General features: G+C 37.4%; 4 protein-coding genes across 4 annotated transcripts; 2 read left to right on the forward strand and 2 right to left on the reverse strand.

Annotated features, from left to right (window-relative positions):
• Positions 1–5176: 5176 nt before the first annotated feature.
• On the reverse strand, positions 5177–5890 carry LOC137732012 (large ribosomal subunit protein eL29z-like). Its single transcript, XM_068471293.1, has 3 exons — positions 5773–5890; positions 5582–5685; positions 5177–5455 (listed from the first exon to the last, which is right to left on the reverse strand). Exons 2-3 carry the CDS (start codon positions 5681–5683, stop codon positions 5372–5374), a joined length of 186 nt encoding a protein of 61 aa, XP_068327394.1. The 5' UTR covers positions 5684–5685; positions 5773–5890; the 3' UTR covers positions 5177–5371.
• A 2383-nt stretch (positions 5891–8273) lies between these two features.
• LOC137732092 (small COPII coat GTPase SAR1A-like) lies at positions 8274–10065 on the forward strand. Its single transcript, XM_068471386.1, has 3 exons — positions 8274–8611; positions 8726–8857; positions 9513–10065. The coding sequence occupies exons 1-3, from the start codon at positions 8483–8485 to the stop codon at positions 9831–9833; spliced, it is 582 nt and encodes a 193-aa protein (XP_068327487.1). The 5' UTR covers positions 8274–8482; the 3' UTR covers positions 9834–10065.
• An 894-nt stretch (positions 10066–10959) lies between these two features.
• Positions 10960–12610, forward strand: LOC137730600 (small COPII coat GTPase SAR1A). The gene is made up of 3 exons (XM_068469587.1): positions 10960–11234; positions 11331–11462; positions 12025–12610. The coding sequence occupies exons 1-3, from the start codon at positions 11106–11108 to the stop codon at positions 12343–12345; spliced, it is 582 nt and encodes a 193-aa protein (XP_068325688.1). The 5' UTR covers positions 10960–11105; the 3' UTR covers positions 12346–12610.
• Positions 12611–13009: 399 nt separating this feature from the next.
• Positions 13010–19571, reverse strand: LOC137730599 (calmodulin-binding transcription activator 5-like). Its single transcript, XM_068469586.1, has 14 exons — positions 19429–19571; positions 19226–19341; positions 18243–18368; positions 17615–17730; positions 17443–17531; positions 17288–17333; positions 16861–16996; positions 16514–16615; positions 16337–16401; positions 15751–16155; positions 14982–15676; positions 14038–14584; positions 13408–13716; positions 13010–13320 (listed from the first exon to the last, which is right to left on the reverse strand). Exons 2-14 carry the CDS (start codon positions 19278–19280, stop codon positions 13273–13275), a joined length of 2739 nt encoding a protein of 912 aa, XP_068325687.1. The 5' UTR covers positions 19281–19341; positions 19429–19571; the 3' UTR covers positions 13010–13272.
• Between the last annotated feature and the right edge of the window lie 1270 nt (positions 19572–20841).

A 20841-nucleotide genomic window follows, 5' to 3' on the forward strand; every position in this document is an offset into this window, starting at 1 on the left:
GGAGACCTACAAATGGCTAGTGAAGAAGCCTGCAGCTCAATGGAGTAAGTCCCACTTTGATACCTATCCAAAGTGTGACATGTTGCTAAATAATTTGTGTGAATCATTCAATGCAGTCATACTAGTGCTAAGGCAAAAGCCTATTATAACTATGCCGCAAATGATTCACACTATGTTGATGAAGATAATTCAAATGAGGTGAGGTATAATGATGAAGCAAGTAGGAGATCTCTGCCCTAAGATTAAGAAGAAGTTGGAGGAAGTTAAGCTCTTAAGTGGTAGGTGCACTGCACAATGGTCAAAAAGGACCAAATTTCAAGTGGATGCTAAAGGTGGGGAACAATATGTGGTGGGCTTGGTTGACAAAACATGCTCTTGTAGGAAGTATGACTTGATAGGAATACCTTGCAACCATGCAATATCTGCCATCCATTTCAAGAGAGAAAAACCTGAGGATTATGTGAATGCTTACTATTCAAAGGCACGGTACTTGGAAGTTTAATATCACTTAATAATGCCAATGAATGATATGTCATTGTGGGAAGATATTGAAAACCTACCAATCTTGCCTCCATTATATACAAGGCATCTTAGAAGACCAAGGAAGAAAAGAAACAAAGAAACTGCTGAATTGGAGAAAGATGGTGAACAAACTCCCACCAACCCACCTAATAATCTTGAAGATCCTCCTAAGCCACTTAAGCTAGGAAGGAAAAGGCAAGGTGCTTTGAAGTGTACCATATGCAAGCAAGAAGGACATAATTTAAGGACCCATCATCGACATCTTCCTCCAAGGGACAAACATGTAACATTTTGTAATTTCTTTAATCCTTTCATCCTTTAATCCTTTAATCCTTTAATCCATGTGCTCGAATGATTTTATACGTTGTTATAGGCATCCACATCAACATAAGGGAGAGCATCATCATCAGCCAAAGCTGCATCTAGAAAGAGGACAAGGAAATCTAAGGTAAAAACCCAATCCTCTCCTTTATAGTTTACAACAACAAGTTTAGTTTAGAACCTTGCTTTGCATCTGACATTTTGTAATGAACATTGAAATTAGGCATCACAAACAGGGGATGGTTCATTTGCAACTCCTAAAGCTCATTCACCGAGACCCACCAAGCAAAGAAAGACAAGGTAAACCAACACCTAAAGATGCCAGAAATTGTAACAAATTACTGTTTTTTAGTTCATGTTTTATGTGCAATAGGAACCGAAATTATGGTACATGGGTTCTGGAAATGCACTGTTTTGCTAGAAGAATTTCAGTAGGTTTTTTAAATCAGTGCACTGTGCATGTTGGGATATTTAAGGATCTCTAATGGATATCTTTGTAAATGTTGGATGGATTAACGATATCATATGAATTACAGTTCATCATTTGGTCTTTGCAAATGTTTTGTTTCAAGTGGACTTTGTGTTCATCTTTTGGTTATATCATGTGTTTATGTAAGATTTGTGTTTATCTCTAGCTTACATCATGTGTTGATGTGGGATCATGTGTTTATGTAGAATTTCCATTTGGTTTTTTAGTTGTATTATCTTCCAAAATGGATATAACATCTCACATCGTCTAGGGGAGTGGATCTTATAAGCCTTATATGTATATTCTCATCTCTATCTAGCACGAGGCCTTTTGGGAGCTCACTGGCTTTGGGTTTTATAGGAACTCCAAAGTTAAGCGAGTAGCATGCGAGAGCAATCCCCTGATGGGTGACCCACTGGGAAGTTCTCGTGTGAGTTCCCAAAAACAAAAAATGTGAGCATGTGGTAGGGGCCCAAAAAGGACAATATCGTGCTACGGTGGAGTTAAACCCGGGATGTGGTGGGGGCCTGGGCTGGGATGTGACAATTTGGTATCAGAGCCTAACCCTGGCCGTAGTGTGCCGACGAGGACGTCCGGCCCCTAAGAAGGGTGGATTGTAACATCCCACATCGTCCAGGAGGTGGATCATGTAAGCCTTATATGTATATTCTCATCTCTACCTAGCACGAGGCCTTTTGGGAGCTCACTGGCTTCCGGTTCCGTAGGAACTCCAAAGTTAAGCGAGTAGCGTGCGAGAGAAATCCTATGATGGGTGACCCACTGGGAAGTTCTTGTGTGAGTTTCCAGAAACAAAAACCATAAGGGTGTTGTAGGGGCCCAAAATGGACAATATCGTGCTACGGTAGAGTCGAACCCGGGATGTGGTGGGGACCCAAGCTGGGATGTGACAATTTGGTATCAGAGCCTAACCCTGGCCATGGTGTGCCGACAAGGACGTCGGGCCCCTAAGGGGAGTGGATTGTAACATCCCATATCATCCAGGATAGTGGATCATGTAAGCCTTATATGTATATTCTCATCTTTACTTAGCACGAGGACTTTTGGGAGCTCACTGGCTTCGGGTTCTGTAGGAACTCCAAAGTTAAGCGAGTAGCGCCAGTGCCGGCCCTGAGGGGGTGCAATAGGTGCCACCGCACAGGGCCCCCGATTTTTCAAATTTGCATGCATTTACGTATATATGGTAGTATGTATAGAATATTACAAACTTGAATATTAGCGCAAGTGGTATTATTGCTTCTTTACAACAACCTAGGAAATGGGTTTGAAACTTGTCTCCATCATCTTTTCAGTTTATTTTTATTAAATGCATGAGCTTCCACAAAATAATATAAAAATTTCACATAATAACATGAAAATTCAAACTCTGACCTTCTAAATAGTTAAGAAAAAACAATACGCCACATTTTCACATGTTGATTTGTTAAATTTGTTTGTGCTATTAGAATTTATAGAAGTTTAATTGAAAACTAAAATTATTTTTTTGAACAAAAAAAATAAAATAAAATAAAATTCTTAGTGTTTTTTAGGGCCTCCAATTCACTTTTGCACAGGACCCTGAAATCTCAATGCCGACCCTGAGTAGCGCGCGAGAGCAATTCCATGATAAGTGACCCACTGGGAAGTTCTCGTGTGAGTTCTCAGAAATAAAAACCGTGAGAGTGTGGTAGGGGCCCAAAGCGGACAATATCGTGCTACGGTAGAGTCGAGCCTGGGATGTGGTAGGGGCCCGAGCCGGGATGTGACAATGGACCCTTCAAAAAAAAATACATTAAATTTTTTATTATTTTATTTTTTTTGTTGACGTGGACTACTTTTGGCTGGAAAAAATTATGCTGAAAAAAATGACGTGAAAATTAATTTTAGGGGGAAATCTACGTGTCATACCACGTGGAAGTTCATATGTGGAGAGGATGGGACCCAGCATAAGCCACATTAGCATATAACAGAGGAATTGACAGATAACGTAACGGAGGTAGAACATTGCAACAAATTCGTACATAAGGTATGACATTTAAACTTTTTAAAGACAATGTATGAAACTGTTAATGACCCAATAGTTGAGGTAATTCTGTGTAATCTACCAAAAAAAAACCTTCACGAATAAAACCAAACACACAAGACACTAACCGAAAAACATAAAATGTTAGCCCTTCTTCTTAGGATTCTCTTCATTCCTATTACCATTTCATTTTCTCCCGTCCTCTCACACTCTCCTTTGTCTTTTTCTCTATATAAAAATTCAAAACAAGATATTGAAGTATGTTAATTGTAACCATTGAAATAAGAGAAGAAGGAAGAGGAGAACAATTAGGAGGGGAAACAATGCTACTCCCCTTCTTCGGATGATGCACAACTCTACCTTTCAGCAGGAACAAAACATTGGTTCATTTTATTTGTGAACAACAACATCCTCTACAACAAGTGTTTACAATATTAATACATATGAAAATAACAGTATGTAAATCTAGGGAAGTATTAAGTAACATGTTGATATCGGCTGCATTCAATGGAATTATAAAAATTTGTAATAGAGTTGATACATCAACTCATTCAGATTTACTCAAAATTAGAGAAAAATTTATGTAAAACATTGAGAGGTTTGAAAGCAATGAGTTCCATCAAACTTCTTGTAGTAAATTGATAAATATCATCAATTTTCATTGATTTTCTTTATCTCGTTGATATAATATGAAGTTTCCATTTCACCCCTCTCCATGTCAACCATTGTTTTTTCGGAAAATTTGACATAAATATCAACAAATTTGTGAGTATTTAAACACTGCATACAACAACAAAAATATAGTTAAAATTATATAAATAAGTATAAAATATGAAAAATACTAAAAACACTTAAAATTAAAATGGCAAAAATACGGTATATCCAATTTTTTTTTAGAAAAAACAATATTATTTTCACTAAGCCTAAGAGAGTGTGAAAGTGAACTAAACCTCACAATAGACCAGCCATAAAAATGTGATTGCTAGAACCGAACTTAAGACCTTTCACTTATAAGTGAAGAGATACTACTAAACCATAATACTAAGTAGGTTGCCGAAAATAGAAAATGACCCTTTTATTCTCCTCTTACAAACAAATATTTAATTAGGTTAAATATTTTAATTTTATTTATTCAATTCCATGATAAAAAGTAAAGAGGGTGAAAGGCTAAGAAAATATGAACATCAACTCCCTTCTTGAAGAAACTCAATAATTGCCCCAGATTCGGAGAGTTCAGATTTAATTAGGTTTTAACTTTACAATCTCATAGTTAAAAGGTGACCCCAAAATCATAATATCAATCCATTGATAAGAACTCAACCAACAACAAAATGAAGCATAAAACGACATCAAAATCAAAACACCCTACCCGGAAAAACCATGAATTGAAGGTCTCACTCTGCTCTTCTCACCCAATCGAAATCCAAAAACCCTAATCGGAAAAATGTCAACAAAACCCTAGATGTACTCAAATACTAACTACAGTTGTGAACCCAAATTTTAATCTGCAGAAAGCGCAGCGGTAAGGGCGTCGATTCTGGCAATACTTGAGTATCCCAGGAAATGAATTAAACCATTAAACCCAAAAAACAAAAATCTTAACAAATACAGAGATGCGATGCTAAAAGCCTAAAATCCTTCAGAAACTGTGTCCAGCTAACCAAAAATGCTTGCTAAAAATTAGAGCAACTAGCTCCTATGAATGCAGAACCCAAATACCATTATCAACCACAATCCATACAAGTAATCTAAACTAAAGAAATTGAAATTCCATACCACCGTGATAATTAAGATTAAGCATTCGTCGATTTCAATCGATAAAATGAATGCAGAAACACAGAAAGTATCTCAAAACCTCGTAATCTCTTTAACAGAAGTAATAAATTAGGAGTACTGCTCGTACATGAAATTGAAATAAATCCCACTTGAGTAACATCAAACTACTATGTTACTAACGACAAAGTAAGCATAAAACGGCATCGAAATCAAAATACCCTAATCGAGAAACCCAATCAGAGCCATGATTGGAAGGCCTCACTCTACTCTTCATCAGAGGCGGATTCGTTCTTGGTGTTGTTGTGCTTCCTGGCGTACCTCTGGTTCCTCAGAAACTTGGGGTCCATCTGAAACCCAAAAGCCCCAAGAATTGAAACCCAGAATCCAAAATAACAAAACCCACAAACAAGTATTTAACAAAAAAGCTTAAATAACACAAAATTTGATGAGAGAGAGAGAGGTAAAATGGTTACCCCTTTGGTTGAAGTGTGGCGGTGCCTCTTAGGCTTCTTGATGCCGTTCCTGTGGGCCTTTCGGGACTGGTTGTGGGCGGTGTGATTCTTCGACTTGGCCATCTCTGCAAATCCAAAAACCCCAATTCAAAATAAGTGATTAGAAGCAAAAATGGAGACGACGATCGAGTTAGAGAGAGAAAGAGACGAACCGGAAAGAGAACGACGGATCTAGCGCGTCGACGCTTGGGTGGTTTAGGGTTCTCTTAGCCGCTGTAAAGTGAGAAGTAAGGCTTTATATGTGAGCACCTCCAAAACCCTAGCTGCCGGGTCTTGTATTTCGCCATGACGAAAGTACTCTTTCAGTACCAAATTCAAATCTTGGGCTTCGGTTGGGCTGGAGATTCAGGACCCGGTCTTAGAACGATTGGGCTTTATTGTTATCGTCACATAATTTGGGCTTAGTTTCATTTTTGGAAACTACAACACTTTTTTTGTTTTGTTGTTGGAATAAGACTACAACATTTGGAAAAATATAAAAAGAACACACTTGATAAACAAATGTTGGCCAGGATTCGTCTTCATACACTTCCACAATTTTCATGCTGTATTTGTATAGCTCTCTGATAGAAGTAGGACTTACCGCACATATGAGTTTCGTCTATATTATAAATAGGATGCAAATGTGATATGAAAAATATAATAAATATAAAATTTCTGATATAACAATACTATTTTGTCAAAAAAACAACACGAACAATACATTTAAAGTTAGCGAGAAACAACATATTAAAATGAAAAATAGGATAATTTATGAATAAAAGTGAAAGAGTGAGAGAATTATTAAAAAAAAAAATTTGATAAAATTTGGATTGTCAAATAATGACGTCATTCAATACAAGTTTTTCATACATTCTAGTAATTCGTGGTTGGACCTTTTTTTTTTTTTTTTTTTCAAATTTGGATAATCATATTATTAGTCAAATCATCGAAGATATTCGAATTTGAGTCAAATTTGGAAGGCGGAGGTCCAATTACATTGTGAAAAGGGGAGGTATCGCAAACCGGATCCTATCTGTGATGATTTTGAGAATCTGTGAATTATATCCGTTTATTGTATATCGTGCGGTTATAAATTATTTTAAATATTTTATTTAAAATTAAATACAAAAAGTACCTAACAAAAATTAATGTACGATGAACGAACATGATTTATAAATTCTCATATCCTCACCAATGAATCGGGAGAGGATACTGTTGGGTGTATTTGTATATCTCTCTAATAGAAATAGGACTCATGCTGTATTTGTATATCTCTACAATTTTCATGCTGGCCAGGATTCGTCTTCATACACTTCCACAATTTTCATGTTGTATTTGTATATCTCTCTAATAGAAATATGATTCATTACACATATGAGTTTCGTCTATATTATAAATAAGATGAAATGTGATATGAAAATATAATAAATATAAAATTTATGATATTACAATAGTATTTTGTGAAAAAAGCAACGCGGACAATACATTTAGGGAGTGTATTCAATTGAGATTTTGAGGGATTTTAATTCTTTTAATGAATTTGGGGTATTCAATTAGGATTTTAAGTGATTCTCTGAAATTCAATGTGTATTCAATTAAGATTTTAACATAGTTTATTAAAATCTTTAAAAATACAGGTGTATTCAATTGAGATTTTGAGGGATTTTAATTCTTTTAATGAATTTGGGGTATTCGATCAGGATTTTAAGTGATTATCTGAAATTCAATGTGTATTCAATTAAGATTTTAAGATAGTTTATTAAAATCCTTAAAAATCCAGGTATATTCAATTAGAATTTTAAAGAAGTTTATAACATTCTAGGTGTATTCAATTAGAATTAGAATTTAGAGAATTTGCAAAAGTTGAGGAATTAGAGGGAATTGGAGAGATTTTGTAATGTATTTTAAGCATCCACAAATCTCACATATTCCCATGAGATTTCAAGGGAATTGAATCAAAATTTTACATAGAATCTCTACAAATCAGTTAAACTCCGTAAAAATCCATAGATTTATAAATCCATTAAAATCTCTCAAATTCCCAATTAAATACACCTCCCACAAAGTTAGCGTGAAACAACAACATATTAAAATGAAAAATAGGAAATTTATGAATAAAAGTGAAAGAATGGGAGAATTGTTAAAAAACAAATTTGATAAAATTTGGATTGTCAAATAATGACGTCATTCAATACAAGTTTTTCATACATTCTAGTTATTCGTGGTTGGACTTTTTTTTTTTATTTTAAAATTTTAGATAATCATATTATTAGTCAAATCATCGAACATATTCGAATTTGAGTCAATTTTGGAAGGCGGAGGTCCAATTACATTGTGAAAAGGGGAGGTGTCACAAACCGGATCCTCTTAGGATCTTAAGAATCTGTTAATAATATCTATTCATCGTATATCGTACAGTTAAAAATTATTTTGAATATATTTATTTAAAATTAAATACAAAATATACCTAACAAAAATTAATATACGATGAACGAACACGATTTATAGATTTTGGTATCCTCACCAATGAATCGGGAGAGGATCCCATTGGGTGCATTTCATCTTATTTAATCTTTCCCATACATGATTGCTGTTGATGGTCAAAAGTCAAAACGACAGAGAGGAAGAGGAAGAGGAAGACAACAAATCAAAAGCCAACCAAAATTACATAGTATATATTGTAGGAGTCCAGGCTCCTCCAGTTGTACCGCCCAACTGGATTCGCTTGTCTCCACCGAAACGACAAACCACCACAAACCCATTTATTAAACCCCGCTCCGATTCGATCCCTCATCCTCCGATTCCTTGTGGGTTTTTTCCTACTTCCCTCGCAACCCCGCCGAACGATCTGCTCCCGGAGAAGCATCAGCCGCCGCCGCCATGTTTCTGTTCGACTGGTTCTACGGCGTCCTCGCCTCCCTCGGGTTGTGGCAGAAGGAGGCCAAGATTCTGTTTCTGGGCCTCGACAATGCCGGCAAGACGACCCTCCTCCACATGCTGAAGGACGAGGTTTGACTCTCTTTCTCTCCCTCCTCGTTTTCGGGTTTTCGAGGTTTGATTTTGGGTGGGGCTTTTTGTTGTGTTTGACTAATGTGTGTGAATGCGGTGGTGGGTTTGTTGCAGAGATTGGTGCAGCACCAGCCGACCCAGCATCCCACGTCCGAGGAGCTCAGCATTGGGAAGATTAAGTTCAAGGCCTTCGATTTGGGCGGACACCAGATCGCTCGCAGAGTCTGGAAAGATTACTATGCTAAGGTATTAGATTTGTTGAATTGGTACTGTTGGAATTTTATTGGATAGTAATTTTCAGCTGAAATTTTGATCTGCCAATTGCTTTGGTGTATGAACTTCATGCTTTCACTTTAACTCCGGCCACTACTTATATCCGAATCGCGATCTCTTGTTTTGTTCTGATTGAGTGGAGGTTATGTTTTTCAATACGAAAATGTCATACAATGCTGTTGTTTATGAGATTTCGATCAATTTCAACTTGGGACAGGTTGTTTATGAGATCTCCATGCTTCCTAATGGAGAAGTCATTGGTATTCCAGAAAAGATTTAGGCGTGGTTGCTTCTCTTTGCAAGTGAACAAATCTGTTGTGATTTTATTTTGGTTCAGACTTGAGACTTCTTTATCAAAGTAAAAGCGTAGTAGCTGCCTTCTTGCATTCATTTTGATTCCCTCTGATACACCATGTCTCGCCGTTTTCATGATTTCATATAAAATTCTGAGTTCCTGCTCATTTGCTCCGGTTTCTATTTTGTCCTATGGCGTCTATGGTCCATACTCTTGGCCTTGATTCTTGTTAATGGATTTAAGTTATATTGTAATTTCGTCGGATTGCTGATTTGCATTCTAAATGCTGCGAGCTTTCCAATTCAACTTCTTATTTTTCTGTGCTGTGAACAGGTGGATGCAGTTGTGTACCTGGTTGATGCATACGACAAGGATCGTTTTGCAGAATCAAAGAAGGAGCTGGATGCGCTCCTTTCAGATGAGAGCCTCGCAACTGTTCCATTTCTTGTGTTGGGCAACAAGATTGACATCCCTTATGCTGCTTCAGAAGATGAACTGCGATATCATCTAGGACTGACCAATTTCACAACTGGCAAGGGGAAGGTGAATGTTACAGACTCCACTGTTCGCCCTCTCGAGGTTTTCATGTGCAGTATTGTGCGCAAGATGGGGTACGGGGATGGCTTCAAGTGGGTCTCCCAATATATCAAATAGAGAGTAGTGTGTAGGAGGAACATTTCGGCTCAATATTCGTGTGGTAATTTTTCCTGCAAATTTGTAGTTTCTGACCACAATTATATTGGAAGAGGAATTTCTTATCTGAGTTTGATCAGATTGAAGGATTAACAACTCAGTATATCATTTGTCGCAACGTTCGATTTAAATCTGTGCTTCCTGAACAAGATTGTGATTTTTTCTGTTGAACTATTACACAATGTTTTTGGTTCTCAGCAGTTTCATATTCATTTACTTTTGGAATTCTTTGTTTTTTAATCCACATTTCCCATCTGGTGATTGATTCAATTGTCATTTCCATGAGCATGGATTCTTCTTGTTGGAGATTTGCTTTTGGAATGGCTAAGAGCGGTTTCGGATAACCAAAATCACTCTATTTACCGTTTGACGTGAAATTTGAAATTGTATCTTACAAAACCATTCAACGAGCTTTGTATCTCAATTGAGAACATTCGAGTTCACTTCTAAGTGCCATTTTTATCAACCAAATATATCTAGTAGGTTATATGTTATATTAAACTATTGGTGAATAAATAAATTGATGTGAAACTCGTCATTTAAAAATAGAAAATGATCGTCGTCATATTCTTTTTTGGGAATTCTGGGTATCCCGTGATCATAACGGTTCATCGTATATCGTGCAGTCAGAAATCATTTTAAATTTTAAATTTTAAATTAAATATAAATAGTAATTAACCAAAACTCATCGCACGATATACGATGAACGATCACGATCACGGAATTTCCGAAATCCCTTGGAAAAGATAGGTTCCTTTGAAAAATTTGAATAACGACATAAAAAGTGCTGATTTGGTGCTTTGCGTTATAGTGGATAATTACTTTACCGCTCTACCTGTCCACCAATTTCCAAATCGATGGTGGCACACGAGGACACAACCTAATGACGCGCACCATCCAATAACAACTTTCCACGTAGGATCCGCACTCCCTAAACCGGCATTTCTCAGTCACCCTTCCTATCCACCGGCTCCACGTCACCACCGTCCGTCACCAAACCCCTTCCGCTTACCTACCAAAGCAGTCACACCCCAGTACAGCTTACGCACCCTGAAGTCCCACATAAATACATATTTTTCCCGGAAAGTCTTTGAAATGCCAACCAAAACAGAAAATTAGGATTTTCCGTCACTTTTTTTTGGGAAAATCTCGATTAAATTTTTGTATCACTCGAAAATTGAAAATCTCGGTGATTTGAATTTCTGCTCCGATTAAAAGAGAAGAGAAGAAATTATGTTTCTGGTGGATTGGTTCTATGGAGTTCTGGCGTCGCTTGGGCTATGGCAGAAGGAGGCCAAGATCTTGTTCTTAGGGCTCGATAATGCCGGAAAGACCACCTTGCTTCACATGCTCAAAGACGAGGTTTTGATTTATTTGAATTCTTTTATTGCTAATTTCAAATTATTGTTGTTGAATTTTGGATTGAAGAAATTAGGGTTTTTGATTTGGTGGTTGCAGAGATTAGTTCAGCACCAACCGACGCAGCATCCGACATCGGAGGAGCTGAGTATTGGGAAGATTAAGTTCAAGGCCTTTGATTTGGGAGGGCATCAGGTCGCTCGCAGAGTTTGGAAGGACTATTACGCCAAGGTTGAAATTTTACTTAAATTATTTGTTCAAATTTCACTTCCTTTACTTTTGGTATGCTAATTTAGTGTCTGATCTGATTTATTTTTCGAAATCGTGGTTGCATGTTGTAGATGTTCGATCCTAAACCCAAAAAAAAAATGAAAAATGCATATACGTGCGGGTGTTATGGTATTTGTGTGTGCTTATATGCAATGGGTTGAAGCCCCATTGCAGTTTTGAATGATGGTTTTTAACCTTGCTAGTGACTGAATGAATATTTAAGCAACGCCGCGGTTTTGTTGTCGCATCCATGGGTGTGAAATTCAGTGGATTCCGTGTGATTTTATTCCTAGTCGCTTGAAATTGTAGTTGTAGGTGCAGGGTTGCAGTCAAGAGTTTGGTTCTTCTGCTTAATATAATGCCAATTGATTGTTTATTTATTATACGATTGATTTTCGGTGTAAAGGGTGACTTGTGAGTGTCGAACCTAGGACAATAATTTCACATCGGGGATTAGATCAAGATTTTGCTTTATGTGATGGGCATATATTCATAGATGTTTTACGATCGTTTGATTGTTTAGGTGGATGCTGTGGTCTACCTGGTTGATGCTTACGACAAGGAGAGATTTGCAGAGTCAAAGAAGGAGCTTGATGCTCTACTCTCTGACGAGTCACTGGCAACTGTCCCGTTTCTTATTTTGGGAAACAAGATCGACATACCTTATGCTGCATCAGAGGATGAGCTACGTTACCATTTGGGCCTGACTAACTTCACCACAGGCAAGGGGAAGGTCAATCTGACCGATTCCAATGTCCGCCCGCTTGAGGTGTTCATGTGCAGCATTGTCCGCAAGATGGGGTACGGTGAAGGCTTCAAGTGGCTTTCTCAATACATAAAATAGGGATGAATGGGCAAGCAACTATGCCACAAGTGATCGACACAGTGGCTTCCCTGCCACTGATGCTCTCCGGTTGAATTGACGTTGGCTATTTATGCATCGGTGCTCGTGTAAAGTGGATATGTTATCTTAGATAGCAAGTTTTTGCTTCGGAACCCAGCGTGCCCTCGTTTCAATTACTATTTTGTGTTCTGGATAGATGTGTTAGTTTCCTTACTCTGTATTGGTAACTAGATTGCAGAAGTAATAAATATTTACAGATTGTCTACTCTGCCTCTATGCTTTCCTTTTTCGACTGCAATTGAATCTTGCTGGTACTGCCATTTAGTTAGGCAACTCCTAGTAATTGTGACCACCTCTCACAACCAACCATTCAGTAAGTATTGTCTCCCTAGGTTGCACCGGGCCCATACCTGCGAAGGTCAATTGTGCACCAAACCACTAGCTAGATTAATTGTCTACTCTGCCTCATGGTCGTTGACGGGTTATAACGGATGCATATGGTTTGCGGCTTATAGCTAAAGTGGTTAAGTGCATTTATTCCTATCAACCGAGATCTTAAAGAACTAGTATCACTTATATAAAAAGAACTAAACAAGCAAACGAAGAAAACTATCTTTCGGATACTAGGACATCGGGAACCATGTCAAAATGTTGTGCCCGGAAGAAGATTAAAAACACTGAATTTATAAGGAAGATCCGGTGCTCATAACGTTCACAATGACGTTAAAACCTGAGCAGCAACGTATTAGGACCGGCTCCTGATCATACAACACTGAAAGACCTTCCCAACAATCCTAAAAACGGTCTGAAAGGGTCTAAAGCACAGAACTAATTGTTCTAGGCATTTACAATATGTACAGGCTACACAAGCAGAGAGCACAACCCCTCAAATGTTATCAATTGCCCGTCCGGACCTCCTAAGTTTCTTCAATTATCCATGATTGCATCAGGATCAAGAAAATCATCAAATTCCAGCTGCGGACGATAAAAAGAATTGATTGGTTTATGTATCTGCAGAATTGTAATGTAACACTGAAAGAAAGTCCAAACCAGATCACTCACCGTTGCTTCATCGTGGGCCATCTTCATCCTACTATATTCTTGTTGTGCTTTCTTTGAGCGGAACATGGCCTGAACACGTACAACAGATCTTTCAATACGCTCTTCAGCTTGTTTCCGGCTGGCCCTGTAGAAGTCTTCTTCTGTATCACTTTCCTGATTCTGATCTGCACTGACTTCAGCTGGGGCCACCTTAAGCCCACGAAGCCCTCTTCTTTTGAAGCGCCATCTCAAAACAGCTTTCTCAAGCACTCCAACTGACCAGAGAACTTTACGGTACTGCCTCCGCACTTGGAAGCCCCGAAAAGCAGCCTGCATACAATGCCAGTTCAATTAACCGGTTTTTCCTGTACTCTTAAGAGTTAATAATACAATGGTTACGAAAATCCAGTTGCAATTTCCATGCCCTAGTCATGTCTAACAACCCAAGTTAAAGTTACCGAAAACCTAACAAGGTTGCAGTTTGACCAATCATAGATGTTTTAGTAGTGACTGACTGACAGTAGATTGACTAAATCTTTCCTATTTAAATTTGATCTTCCAAAAGGATTTGGTCTATGTCCCTGTGTGGTTCATACCAGCTATATTGACTTTTCAAACATACCAGAAAGAAGAGAAGGGAAGAGGATTTACTTGAATTTTGATAGCTTGACGACGCAAACTAAGAAATTCTTGACGCATCTTCCAAGTACGAAACCTATATTGAATGTGAGCAGCAGCTTTGATCTTCTTTTTTGCCTCATAGTTTCTAAAGGCATGTTGAATTTTCAGTGCTGCAATAATACCATGTGCTTCAGCCTCTGGAATGGAATACTGAATTGCTTTAGTCTTTTGTTTAAGTGAGTTCTCCCTGAAGGCAGCCTGTATTCGTGCTGCTGCATCAGCAGCTGTCCGATAAGCTGCCAAAGTATCCTTCAGATATAGCTCTTCCTCACTGAGGTTCTCAGAGTTTGCTGCATAGTTTGAGCGAATGTCAATAGAGCCACTAGCATTTCCAGCCATGCGCATATCCTTGAATTGTTCTACCAAAGCCTTCTCTGAAAGATAAGCTGCTAAGCCATCATGGCCCTTCATGAATGCAAGATCAGCAGCAGTGGATCCGCCAGGGTTATCTTTCGTGGGGTCTGTGACCAAGTTTGGCTTTGCCCCGGCAGATAAAAGTACTGCAACCATTTTCTCCCTACACATCGAGTGTTTTAGCATTAAGAAAATCTCTCAGAAGATATGCTTCCAATCTTATCACAGAATGCATGTAACAATTTCAGATGCAAGTAAAACAAATACGCCCAAAATCAAGAAGATAAAAATTACTACATAAAGCTCAAGCTATCGTGAGCAGAGGATAGAGTTGGAAAAGTTCTACTATACAAGTACCAAAGGGACACAGAAATCTAACCAGTGAATGATGTACAAGATATGTTTCAGACTAATACAATTTAAAACAAATAACTGAATTTATAAAACCATACCCCTTCCACAATAATTTATCAAATGGTTATAAATTAAAAAAAAAAAAAAAATATATATATATATATATATATATATATATATATATATTGAAAAGAACAATGGCATACCTTCCACAATATGCCGCCCAATGAAGGGCCGTCCATCCACGTCTATCACGAAAGTCTAATGACAAGCCAGACCATGAAAACAAGCGAACAGCCCATGTATATTCTAGAATAGCACATAAATGGATTACTCCTTGACCATGAGCATCATATTCTTTGGTTTTAGAGACCTCAACAACTTTCTCCAACAGCCAATCCTTTAGCCTGTTCCTCAAAATTAGTTCAAACAGACTATCCTTTGCCAGCGGTAAGGGAGTTTTGTTCTCTTCAAATGCCTTCATCAAATATGGCCAGCTATTAGATATGTGAGAGGTTCTGTGGGAAAACTTCTTGGCTTCTTGCAGGGCATTCGGGGGCACTTTACTAGATATAATGTTAAGGCTCTTAGATGAGGAGAAAAGCAAATAAGCAAGCCGCATCTGTACTTGGAATTCTTCCCATTTGTTATCTTCTGAAGAAACTACTGTATCACTCAAAACAGGAGCACGATATTCGAAGTTTAGTACTTGGCTGATGGGTTTATGGCCATCAATACTCATAAAAAGGTTTACGACTCTGGGCAAATGTGGAGGTACAAAACAGCGATACACCCCAGTCTGAATAATTTCCGCACGAAGACATACATCACCACAAACACAAAGTAGATCTGACTTTGCAAGATGAAAAAACTCTTTATGTAAGAAGCCAGTGATTAGAATCTGCAAAAGGACTTAATTAGAGGCTGAAATTTATGCTAAGCAGTACAGTATGGGGTTTAAAGCAAAGAGGATACCTTTGTTTTTTCATTTGAAAAAGCCCACGTTGGTGAAATATCAGTTATGTTAAATATTTGCTGAGGAACAGAAGATTGAAGATGATCCATAGTGGGAGAAGCAAATGAATTTTGCGCAGCTGAAAGTGAGGAATCAAGTACTGGGTCTTCCACTGAAGGTTGAGAGTCTGTCATGATCTCGTTTATCCACCTTCCAAAACTGTCTTGACTATATAATCCATTAGTATCCAAAACTGTCTTGTCTTCCTTGGCAATAGAATCCCTTCTCTGGGCATTTGATTTCACTTCACCCCCCACAGTCTCAACATGACTGCCTGGAAGATTGAACTGAATGTTTTCACTCCCTGCGGTGGGATTTGTTAAATTACCAATAGACGAAATTTCAGCTGATAAACTGCTGGCTTCCTGCAAAGACGAACCATTTATCCAAATGAGCTGGAACAAAACAATATGCGACCACATACTACAGATCAAGGATATAAAGAATACTAAAATGCCAATGTGTACGAAACAATAAATTGTCAATATGGAAGAACTAGACTAAGTGGTCTGTAAAAAAGTAAGAATAATGAGTAAATCTACTTACGCCACTATTGGAGCCATTTCCCACGACTTGATTCTGCTGGTCATAGCCTGAAACGTTGTCTGGCTCTGGCACCACAAAATCCCCCACCACAAACAATTGACAGAGAGAGAGAATAATGGTTAGTATTTTCATCATTCTGAATTCCGCTATTGCAATAACTGTTATCTGATCACTTACTTTCTTTAGAATCATTTGTAACCAGAAGTTCCTCCCATTCAAGTGTATTAATATCATGGAGCCTCTGTTCATGATTATTAACAGTGAACCTGTCACCAAGCTCTGTAGATCATCAAAACCCAAGAGTAAGCACATTGTATATCCGTTTTCAAGAAAAATAGAAATAAAGTAGCAAACCTTCACTAAATAAAGAAAAGAATCATTAAAATATCAAGTAATAATGGAAAAACGAATGTGATCGTGAAAGTAATTTATTTCTTCTAACATCACACTCCAAATTCTGTTATGGTTTCCCGAAATGGAAGCCTATTCCAAAACAAAAAATGAATGACATAAGTCATCATCACCTGGAAGCTCATTTTCACCAGCACAATATGCATTGTTAGCCCCAGAATCAAGTTCTTCTGATAAAAACCATGGAGCAGATGGGTCAGAGACAGAACTAGAGTTTGAATTCACAGGTGTGACCGGAGAACCCTGAACCTGTATGGTAAGAAACAGCAAGCCCATATAAGGTCAGAAGCTCTAGTTGGTTTCTAAAAAGAATTGGTTCCAAAGACGGGCAAGTTCTCCCTCTTATTCACGAAGCTATTACCAAGTTCTCACTATGCTTAACCGTAAACCCCTAAACGGAAAATTGTTGAAAACTAAGAAAATAGTGTGCACTTAAATATTCTAATACTGCAATAACAGACTATTCATGCCTTGAAAATGAACATAAATTTTGAAGGCGCTTCATATTGAACTTGAAAAAAAAAGGCACAAAAAAACCACCTCTTGTGTTTCACGGTAATGAACAAGTACTATATGTTCTAGACTCCTGCAACAAGAAAAAAAACAGTACCATTGGTAAGACTACTCTATGTGAGATACTGGTACTAAGAATAGAATTCACTAATGGATCCATGTAAACTGTAATAATTACGTACTTATCAAGTAGCCAATAACACCTCCGGACAAAGGTTGGGCTATCTTCACCGTGTGCATAGTATACATGAACTCTTTCTTCATTGCCAACCTGAACCAATAAAACAAATGAAAATTTTGGAAATTTGATTAATGAGATTGTGTGCAGTTGAAAAAGGCAAATACAACACTCACTTTCAAATGTTCATGAGCTTCTTTAACTGTCTTCCCATCCTTTTTCTTCTTCCAGTTATGGCCATCTTTCCTGAAGTTTCTAAGCATCTTCCGATCAAACAGTACAATGGTGCCACCTGTAACATTTACAAAAATTACCAAGATAGGGAACATAGCAATTTCAGTATCTAGATACCTCATGTCAAAGTCATTTTGTGTGCGCAAAATTTATCAAAACTAGAAGGGAAACATGCTTCTCTGTTATCATTGATAGAACTGCAACTATAGGAGTTATTAATTTATGAAACTGATTGCGTACAGTATTACCTATGCATAACCTCATATGCAAATCCCTTGCACTTGCAAATGTATTTCATCTCATCATATATACTTAAATGGTGTATTAATTCATCAAAACTCACGAGGAGAGCATTACTCTTGTAAGGAAACTAAAACATAAATATTCTGTAGACGTACTTTTCAAGAGAATATGGAAAAGTTACTGCTACCAAAGTTGCATTTTCATCATGAGTAAACAATATAAGGAAAAGTTTGCTGAAATCAGAAGAGGATGAATTAAGAATGGGGAGGGACAATAGTTATACAACACAACATAATCACCTCACTATAAACTGTAAAAGATGCTTACTTTTGGGCAAGTTCACTGGCTTGACGTGGATGGTGAAATACTTGTAATTGTAAAGTATTGCATGAATTTCATTTGGGCGGAGCCATCTTGATTTGGCTTCTTCCATAATAGTCGGAACATCCAAATCTGTGCATGAAACAAGAACCCACAACAAGAAAAATAAGCAAGGGAACTTACATCCTGGTAGTAACATGTGAAATTAAGGAATCTGATCAAGAGTTCACGGTCATAATCAGAACTGCCTTATGAACCAACAGACGCACGTAGTTACAAAAAGAATTCAACATAGGGAAACAAAGTCTGATCCAACCATCTGAACAGTATCAACCGGATATCTAATCTATGTCATTTTATCTATTCTTGTCTTTTCCTAGTTCCCAATGAACCATAAATCTTGCGTATATAAAACTATCGCAACTTTGCAAATTGCAAATGTAAAATCTAGTTTGACATGGTTCTTGGGCATTTCTACGCTGGCGACTTCGGCACTAATCATCCTGAGCTTTCATTGTAAAAGCTCATCCAGCAACTTGATTGCTCCCAAACATGATTTACAAAGTACAAACCATAAAGGTGAAGCCTTTCTATAGCTTTTGTTTCATTGATCCCCCACAATAAAAACGAGAAAGAAGGCCTTTTTTTTTTCCAACACTTCCTATGCATTTCTCTCTCTCTCTCTCTCTCTCTCTCTCCCAATTAGCACATAAAAATACTATCTTTATAGCTTTTATTCGTGCAAAATTCGCTTCTGGATTCACTAGATAACACTTTCTGTGTGGAATTCCAAGCTCCAAGCTCTTGCTTTCGCAGAACATGTAAATTACTTTGGAAAAGCGATAATCCAATGACAATTTCACTTTCATCAATAATCAAAACCAATCACTTTCCATTATACACCAAATTACACACACACACACATACAAACAGAGCAAAATTACAAGTTTTTGACTTAGATCATAAATAAAAAACAGCACAGTCCGTACCTTGCATTGTATGGAATCCATGTATCTCTGAGCCCACGAGCTGATTCTCCATCATCAATAAACCCTCCAGGTAATCCCAAAATTTCCCTCACTCAAAACCTTAAACCCATCAAAACCTAAAACCCAATACAAAAAATTAATCAATAATTTCACAAAATTAACAGAAAACGATCAAAAGCAAAACAAAATCAACCCAAAATTACCCAATTAAAATCCAAGCGAAAGGAAAATTCAGAGAGCTTCCAGCACTGAGCCTCTCTCTCTATGATTGTCAGTTTTTCCGTAAGAAATGAAAAGGCAGCAAATGAAAGGGGCTGACTAATAAACAATTTCTAAAAAGTAGGGACTTAAAGACTTTTGGACTAACGTGACAAAACAAAAAAAAGAGAACTTTTTGGGCTAAAAATAAATAAATAAAAATTAAAAGTGGTAAATAATGCATACATAATTGTACAAGACAGGTCAAGTGAGCTGCTGTTCAATTCAATGCCGGATAACGATTCTGCGGAGACGGACATTGGCCGTTCGATATTGTTGCGTCAGTGTTAAAAGACACTTGTTATTTCCACGCGTGGGCTGCTGGTTGGTGAAGACCTTTTCCTTTTCCTTTTTCTTTTTCTCTTTTTTTGCACTTCTTTCTATTGTTAGTTATACGCGTTTGAACAATGTCATAACTCATGAGTTAAGTCGCTCATGCGTAAGTTTCTGACCCTCGATGTAATAATTTAACGAGAACCGGTGGGTTTAGTAATACAATAAACTAGTAATAAAGTGATTAAAATTCTTCTTTAGCGATAATTAAACTTAAGACATCTCACTTAAAAGTGAAAAAGAATACAACTAGACCGTAGTACTAATTATCATGTAAAGTTTACATATTAACACTTGATATTTGGTTTCAATAGTGTTTCTGTCCAATGAGCATTTACCACTTGTTAAAAGAATGCATTAACCGTCTCATGAACGACGAACTTTTAATGAAACGACGACACAAGAGAATCTCTTTGCATGTTGAGTTTTGCATATCAACGGCTCAAAAAACATCATGCGCGGGATCAACGCTGGACTTTTTTCTTTATATAGATGCAATCTAATTTGGCGATTTTGCTGCCGGATTGCACCGTCCAGGAAGTTATGCTAAATTTCAAATAGTGCCGTTGTGCAGTACTTTTGACTGAATCCCGACTCCCACATTAGAAATTCGAGTGATGTAATTTTCATAGTCCCCACTCTCCTATCGACGTTCCAGTATCTGCATGGTTCGTACCAGGCAGCTTGAGCCCTCGTGCAGTCGTGGTCAAATGTGTGCCACAATTCAAATGGCTCAAATACATATGCATTAATCAATATCCACAGTCCTTATGATACACCGTGTTTTGCAAGTTTCGTGGAATTTTACAAGACTCTTACCAAACAGATCAAAATATCTCAAGTAGCACACATTGTAGGCTAATTATTTTCATTCTATTTATAGTTGACACGCGTGCTAAACTCATTAAATTTTCGTTAGTGCTAGAACTTTCACAATCTTGAAAATATTTTACTCACCATCCTTTTGTCGTAAAACAAGTTTTTGATTTTATCTATTAACTATTCAAATTTTAAATTTTAAATTA

This window comes from Pyrus communis, chromosome 4 (genome assembly GCF_963583255.1).
Source record: "Pyrus communis chromosome 4, drPyrComm1.1, whole genome shotgun sequence".
Taxonomy (NCBI): Eukaryota; Viridiplantae; Streptophyta; class Magnoliopsida; order Rosales; family Rosaceae; genus Pyrus; species Pyrus communis.